Source organism: Myotis lucifugus, unplaced genomic scaffold, assembly GCF_000147115.1.
Source record: "Myotis lucifugus unplaced genomic scaffold, Myoluc2.0 scaffold_26, whole genome shotgun sequence".
Taxonomy (NCBI): domain Eukaryota; kingdom Metazoa; phylum Chordata; class Mammalia; order Chiroptera; family Vespertilionidae; genus Myotis; species Myotis lucifugus.
Genome location: NW_005871074.1, coordinates 7,815,879 through 7,824,248, shown reverse-complemented (window position 1 = coordinate 7,824,248; position 8,370 = coordinate 7,815,879). Strand labels below are relative to the sequence as shown.

Sequence of the window (8,370 nt, the reverse complement as noted above, 5' to 3'; positions counted from 1 at the left end):
TCATTGATTGGCTGCCTTCTGCCTGTTGGACGGAGCCCACAACCGAGGCATGCGCCCTTGACAGGAATCAAACCTGGGACCCTTCAGTCTGCAGGCCAACACTCTATCCACTGAGCCAAACCAGCGAGGGCCCAATTTGTACTTCTTAATCCCTTCACTTCTTTCACCCATTCCCCCAACTGTCCTTCCCTCTGGCAACCACCAATCCACTCTTTGTGTCTATGTGTTCCAGGCCAGCATTCTGAGTTATTCTTTAAAAAATATATATATTTATTGATTTTAGAAAGGAAGGAAGAGGGAGAGAGAGATAGAAACATCAATGATGAGAGAATCATTGATCAGCTGCCTCCTGCACGTCCCCCACTAGGGATCGAGCCTGCAACCCAGGCATGTGCCCTTGACCAGAATCGAACCCGGGAGCCTTCAATCCGCAGGCCAACAGCTCTATCCACTGAGCAAAACCAGCCAGGGCAACATTCTGAGTTCTGACACCATAAGTACTAAGGAGAAGAGAAGCCTGTGACCTCTCTGTTGAGGTGCGTCTCACTCCACACCATCCGAGGGGGGCAGATATTGACTGACCCTTGATCTAATGAAATTGCAGGAGAAGACAAAAAATATATATGGGGGGGAAAAAAAGTCTCCCCTGAAGGGGATCAGATGTCAGCCCCCTCCCGCCGCAAACGCGCAAGTGCAGCTCGGCCAGGCCAATCGACCCGCCGGCTCCGTCGCCCACTGACGTTTGCTGAGCATCGACTAGCTGTCAGGCGCTGCCACACACGTGATCGCAGGCGGGATCTGGCCCCCTTCGGGTGCTCAGGTAGGAGACGTCTTTTCTTGCCGCTCCTGGGCACAGGCCTGACCCTTCTCCCGTCGCTAAAGGTTGTTGATTTCCACACGAAGCGGGATGGGGCAAAGCCGCGATGCCCCCGGGACCGGTCATTCTCCCGGGATGGCGTTACTTCCTCCCGTCCCAACTAAGCCAACCTCCAGGAAACCTGCCAGTCGCGTCTCGAGGCCGCCGAGGGAGCCAGCCCTTCGCTAGCTTTTGGGGGCTTTACCACCTGTGCCAGGCCCAGGCGGCGGACCGGCCCCGCCCCTCAGGGAGAGCCCTCGGCGTCACCGTGACGACCTATTCCCACGCAGGTGTCCCCCTCCTCACAGCGGCCGCCCACTGTCCACACGCGCTCCCCTTCCTCACCCGCGGCCGCCGCGCCACCGCCTGTTGCACGCGCTCGTTCACTGTCCGCAGAGCAAAAGCGACTCCCAGCTCCGCCGACATGCTGCCAGCTCTCCACATCCCAAGGGACGACTATCAAAGACCCAGACCCCGGCACCCCGGGGCTGAGGACACCTTCCGGTCCAGCCCCACTTACGTCTCCGGATGGCCCAATCAGCGCTCACGTCCGAATCGTCTCACCCAATGGACACTGGGCGCCGCGGGGGGCGGGGCGGGGCGGGGGCGGTGCAGCGGAGGCCCCGCCCCTCGGCGACGGCCATCTTGGGGAGGTCGCCATGGTCACCCTGGGCGCTGGGCCTTCCTGGCGTCGGGCCAGTGCCGCCGGAGAACCTTCAAAGACGTGTCGTCTGGTCCGCTGCTGCCCCCGCCCTAGCGGGACCCTCTGGAAGCAAAACAGGCGGCCTGCTCCCTTTCAAAATGCCTCTCATTCCCCAGTCCCCGCCGTGGGAAGAGCTGTGACCCAGGATTTCCGTGCGCAGGGACCAGGGTGAGAAGCAGCGAAGGCGGGGGACCTCTCTTTTGTACCTCAGACATTCTTGTGAGGAACCGCTAAGAGATACACAAGGCTCGGCAAGCTTCAGTGTATGGTTCGTTTCCGCTTGTCCTCCTTTAGACCAGGGCTGTCCAAGACCGATTCCCATATAGGAAATTAGGAAATTAAAAAATGTCATCGAATAGGCACCTACAAAGTAAAAGCCTAATGATACATTGTATTTAACGCAATATAGCCAAAATAAGGTTTCAACATGTAACCGATAGAGAAACTTCAAGTGAGATATTGCAATTTCTTTTTATCGTATTTAGCTTCCAAAGTCCGGTGTAGCTTGGACCTGCAGTCGGCCTCGGTTGGGGCTGAAGCCACCTGTAGCCAGTGCTACCTTGTCAGCCCCTTTGTGCAGCTCCGGGCAATGCGATGGTGGGAAACGGGATGAGGAGCTAGACAACAGGGACTAAACCAACCAGGTAAAACACCAAACCTGTCAGATGGTGGAGTGTAGGCGCTGTGGGCAAGTAGAAGGAGATCACGTTTGTTAAGGAGAGCACTTTGGGCGGTATATTTGATTCTCCAACATTAACGCAACTTAAAGAAGTGGATGATGTTCTGTTGGGGAAAGGGCTCAGGTTTGTTCTGCAGGTTGCCTTGAGGTGACTGGAAAAGTAAGGGCAGTATTCTTCCTTTCTTCTCTCATCCTCTTCCCAGACCTCAGGGACAGAAATGGAATTTCACACGTTCTTCTCCGAGAAAATCACGTTGGGTCCTTGCCACGTTGGGTCCTTGCTGTCAAGGACTTCCTTTGGGGAAGTCTCCATTTATCAGGCACACAAAGCTAGGGTTGTCCAGGACGTTAGGAAACGTTGTTTTCAAATGTTTCTGGACTTAATCTCTATTCCTGCCAAAGTGATAAAAATTTAAAAATGAGCCCTAGCTGGTTTGGCTCAGTGGATAGAGTGTCGGACTGTGGACTGAAGGGTCCCAGTTCGATTCCGGTCAAGGGCACATTCTAGGGTTGTGGGCTCGATCTCCAGTGTAGGGTGTGCAGGAGGCAGCCGATTGATGATTCTCTTTCATCATCGATGTTTCTATCTCTCTCTCCCTCTTCCTTCCTCTCTGAAATCAATAAAAATATATTTAAAGAAAATTTAAAAATGACAAGAATAGCCCTTCATGGTGGGAATATAATAGATGTTTGCTATAGATAGGGTGCTAGCCAGCCATCAGTGGTGGGAGGAACAAGGGGATTACGGTGATGGGAATCAGTGAAGGGATGTGTAGAGCAGGGATTGGGTGAGCACGAAACGCTTAAAGTGATATGCTATTTGGAAAATATTGAAAAATAACACAGGTCAGGTCTCTTCTTTGAATTACAAGGTCAACTCCCCGACCCTAGCCATCATGGCATATATGTGTGTAGCTCCCAAAAAGCCATCAGGAGAGTGATTTAAACTTTCAAGCCAATAAGGGTAGCGGTGGCAAGATTGGGTAGAGGTGGCATAGGAGTGGCACAAGTTGAACCTTGGTTTTGTCACTGAACTGTGATCTTGGATAAGTTACTGAAATTCCCAGTCTTTCATTCATAAAATAGAGTCAATATTCCCTTCAGAGTTCCAGTAAGAATCAATCAAGAGAACATGTTACAGCCCTGGCTGATATGGCTCGGTTGTGCGTCGTCCTGTGCACCAAAAGGTTGCTCCTTCGATTCTTGGTCAAGGCACATGCCCGGGTTGTGGGCTTGATCCCTGGTGGGGGCTGTGCAGGAGGCAGCTGATCAATGTTTCTCTCTCTCTCTCTCTCTCTCTCTTCTTTCCTGTCTCTCAAAATAAATTTTAAAAAATCTTTAAAAAAAAGATAATGTGTTACTCACTTAGAAGACTGCTTCCCCCAAATCAGGTGCAAATGTTCAATGAGTGTGAGTCTGCCCACCCCTGCTTATCCATTCAGTCAATATTTATTGAGGCATTTCTCTGTAAAAGGTACCTTAGGGAAGACCAAGTTGAGTAAGACTGGCTTTACTATGGATTCGTTTCTAATAAGCTTTTTATCTTTAACATTCTATGACTTTATGAAAATGGAAGTAAGGACAAAAAGATCATGGTGACTCCAGTTCATTATCACTTCACATTTTCCAATTTCTTTACTCCTTTTTAAACTTTTATCCATTTAGTGATTTTAGAAAGGGAGGTAGGTAGGTAGGTAGGTAGGGAAATATTGAGAGAGATTTGTTGTTCCACTTATTTATGCATTCATTGGTTGATTCTTGTATGTGCCCTGACTGGAGATAGAATCCGAAATCTTGGGGTATTGGGTAACAATTTCTTTGTTAGCTGTGCTTTTGAATCAACTTTATTCCACCTTTTTCTTCTTACTAGTTTACTTTCTTCTCTTCCTCTTCCTGGAACATCAACCATCTAGTTTAACATTTCATCCTTCCCTATGACCTAATCTTTGAAAAATGCAGGTCCAAAATCACTTTATCACTAGTTAACTGTCTTTAAATTTCTTCAATAGTTTGCTAGGACAAAGGGGAAAAGAGAAAGATTAAAAAGCCAAATACCCAGAGGAATAAATTTCATAGACAATCTAAAACCTAGTATACTTATTCACCATAAATGCCATCAAGTTTTTAAAACATTTACCCCTGTAGTGTAAGGCCACGAATTATGAGAAAAACCTTTTTGGATTTTAAAATTGTTTCCTCTGAGCTTACTGTCTTTTGGGGGGATAAAAAAAGATAAAATAGAAAATTACTGTTGCCTGGTTACTTGGCTCTGAAGAAAAATGGAGAAATAATTCTCCTGTCCCAGTTTAAATGAATTCAGGTAGAGTAACCATGACAGCAACCCCTCAGCAAACACATGGTCACATCTGGCTTTTGAAATGTCAATATAGACTCTCCAACCCTAGACTTGGGGAGTACCTTTAGAGATCATTGTCTTTCATATATATAGACTGACATTTAAACCATAGAATCTCCCCAATTTCTGAAGACCATCAGAGAAAAAAAAAAGTTATCCATGCTTATCCCTGTATTTATTTTCTACTTGCAGAAAGCTACTTCTTCCCATTTCAATTTTTAGCCAGACTTAAGTAAAATCTTAAAAAACACTGTATTCTGCAAGCCAATTTCCTTCTCTGGTCTCTGAAGAGTCAGAGAATACCTAGCCAACCATTATGCAACTTTTATAAACATAAGGCTGCTAAATTTCCCTTCTGCCTCTCTTGGGGTCAACCCATGAGCTTTATCTTTTAACTACATTTTTCTTTTCATTTTAACATTTTGTTTTCTCTCTAGCCTTTTCAAATCTTTTCCTAATTAGATCCTGGAACTCAGAAATTCTCTCAATAGGGCCATACCAGATTGTTTCCTACATGTTACATAGGTAGAAGTATGTATTCTCAATACTGTGTTTGCTGCATTGCGGTGGTTTCCTTCTCCTCGATGTGCTATCCTGTTTGTAATCTTATTCTGTTATCACATATGATTTTCCATTTAGTGGTACCTACTTAATACTTTTAGCCTGTTTTTTCCAGATGACTGAAAATAAGTATTTTTGAACAGATATACACACTAGACACAGTGCTAACCCCTTTAAGTTCATTATTTCATTTAATTAATTCAACCCATTTTATAGATGAAGAAACAGGCCCAGACAGGTTAAGGAATTTATTCAAAACCTTATTCATCAGAAGTGGTAGAGTTGGGATTTGAGTCTTGGCAGTCTAATTCCAGTATCTACATTCTTAACTTACCCCTTCTATTGCAAGTTCATATAACAGGTATAATAGGCTCTCAAACCAATAAGGTTTGGGAGCACCATTAAAAAACCTGAGAAAGCCTGGGCTGGGGTTGTCAGATTTAGCAAATAAAAAGACAGCTAGAGAGAGAAACCAAGATGGTGGCATAGGTAAACACCGGAGATTGCTGCCTCGCACAACCACTTCAAAAATACAACTAAAAGACGGAACAGACATCATCCAGAACCACAGGAAGGCTGGCTGAGTGGAAATTCTACAACTAGAAGGAAAGAGAAAAGCATACCGAGACTCAGGGGAGGTGTGGTGCAGAAGTAAAATACAAAGGTGCGGAGGTGCATGCAGAGAGGGCTGGCGACTGAGGATTCGATTGTCTTTTTCAATCGGGAGGGAGTCTCAAGCTCTGAGCTCCAGTTCCGGGCGAGTCTCTGGGGACCCAGACTCATACGGGAGAAATGGGACTGTCTGGCATCGGTTGGAACTTGAGGGCAGCTTTCTCTCAGAGGCGCTCGCAGCGAATGCCGGGGCCTCTGAGGGCAGGACTGAGAGCAGCCATACTGCTCGCTCCGCCCGCCCTGTTGATCCCCTGGGACCCCGCCCCGCCCAAGCCATGCACGGAGGCTTTTGCATATGAAAGGCCTGGCCCTTTGTAATCTGAAAATTACTTAATAAACTGCAGCTGGCCCAAGGCCCCAGGGCAACTTGCATTGCTTTACAGCTGGCTTCTGCTGGGTAGCCTCAGGCAGAGGCTAGATTAGCACCTCCTTAGATCCAAGAGCCAGTGTACCCAGTGGTCAGAGTGGGACCATCCAATTACAACTCAGATCCATAAGGGACACACTCAGGGGGCAGACTCAGTGAGCACCAAAGCCCCACTGAAACAAGTCTTGCCCCATAAGGGTGTCTTCAGCACAGAAGTTCTCCCACTGTAGACACAGCTGATTCTCACAGCCAATTGGCCTGGAGGTCAATTCCTCCCAGTGTTACCTACAACAATCAAGGCTTAACTACAAAAAGACTGTGCACACAGCCCACAAAGGGGTGCACCAAGAGTGTCCACCTCAGGTAATTGGGGAGGCTGAGCCACTGGGCCCTATAGGACACTTGGCATAGAAAGCCACTCTATCGACACAGCGAAGCATAAAAAATGCCGAGACAAACAGGACACAAATGACAGAAATGGAGGAAAGCAAACTACTGGATGTAGAGTTCAAAACCACACTTTTAAGGTTTTTCAAGAATTTTCTAGAAACTGCCGATAAACTTAATGAGACCCTCAAGAAATCTAGTGAGACCCTCGATGTTGTGATAAAGGACCAACTAGAAATGAAGCATACACTGACTGAAATAAAGAATATTATACAGACTCCCAACAGCAGACCAGAGGATTGCAAGAATCAAGTCAAAGATTTGAAATACGAAGAAGCAAAAAACACCCAACTGGAAAAGCAAAATGAAAAAAGAATCCAAAAATACGAAGATAGTGTAAGGAGCCTCTGGGACAGCTTCAAGCGTACCAACATCCGAATTATAGGGGTGCCAGAAGAAGAGAGAGAGCAAGATATTGAAAACCTATTTGAAGAAATAATGACAGAAAACTTCCCCTACCTGGTGAAAGAAATAGACTTACAAGTCCAGGAAGCGCAGAGAACCCCAAACAAAAGGAATCCAAAGAGGACCACACCAAGACACATCATAATTAAAATGCCAAGAGCAAAAGACAAAGAGAGAATCTTAAAAGCAGCAAGAGAAAGAAACTCAGTTACCTACAAGGGAGTACCCATACGACTGTCAGCTGATTTCTCAACAGAAACTTTGCAGGCCAGAAGGGAGTGGCAAGAAATATTCAAAGTGATGAATACCAAGAACCTACAACCAAGATTACTTTATCCAGCAAAGCTATCATTCAGAATTTAAGGTCAGATAAAGAGCTTCACAGATAAGGAAAAGCTAACGGGGTTCATCACCACTAAACCAGTATTATATGAAATGCTGAAAGGTACCTTTTAAGAAGAGGAAGAAGAAGAAAAAGATAAAGATACAAATTATGAACAACAAATACACATCCATCAACAAGTGAATCTAAAAATCAAGTGAATAAATAATCTGATGATCAGAATAAACTGGTGATTATAATAGAATCAGGGGCATAGAAAGGGAGTGGACTGACTATTCTGGAGGGGGGGGAGGTGTGTGGGGGATGCGGGAAGAGACTGGACAAAAATCCTGCATCTATGAATGAGGACAGTGGCGGGGGGAGGTGAGGGCGGAGGGTGGGAGGGGAACCGGGTGGAGGGGAGCTATGGGGGGAAAAAAGAGGAACAACTGTAATAATCGGAACAATAAAGATTTAATTAAAAAAAAGGACAGCTACTCAGTTAAATGTGAATTTTATGTAAAAAATGGATAACTTTTTAGTGTAAGTATGTCTCATGCAATATTTTGGAGATACTTATGCTAAAAATTATTCATTGTTCATATGAAATTCATGTTTAACTGGGCATTCTGTATTTGGCAACCCTAGGCTGAGCATCTTTTCAGAGTTGAGAATGGGACTTTTTCACTGAATTGATATTACAATGAATTATGGGGCAATTAAAAGTATCTCTGCCCTTTGGAGCAGAATTACAGTGGTGTATGGATTCTTTAAAATTATAAATCTCTATAGTACCTAACAAGAATTATACAATGTTCACAAATTAGTTGTTTATTGTTTCTACATTGATAATGGGGATATATATTCATATGAATATCTTTTTAGGACAATCTTGTACTCAACTCACTAGGCAGGGATATTTTATTTCTTTATATCATCTATCCTAATATCAGCTATTGCTAAATTTCACTTTAATAAAAAAAATAAATACGAATACTCATT

At 45.1% G+C, this 8,370-nt stretch overlaps 1 protein-coding gene across 2 annotated transcripts in view; it reads right to left on the bottom strand.

The window, feature by feature from the left end:
- Window positions 1–1,380, bottom strand: part of PLPBP (pyridoxal phosphate binding protein) — a 12,988-nt gene extending 11,608 nt beyond the window's left edge. The window contains exon 1 of one of the 2 annotated variants that reach the window (XM_014453612.2): window positions 1,202–1,380. In XM_014453612.2, the coding sequence (XP_014309098.1) occupies window positions 1,202–1,300 (99 nt within the window). In that variant the 5' untranslated portion in view covers window positions 1,301–1,380. The remainder of the gene's footprint in view (window positions 1–1,201) is intronic. The other variant, XM_006086226.3, reaches the window with a different exon arrangement.
- Window positions 1,381–8,370: the final 6,990 nt, after the last annotated feature.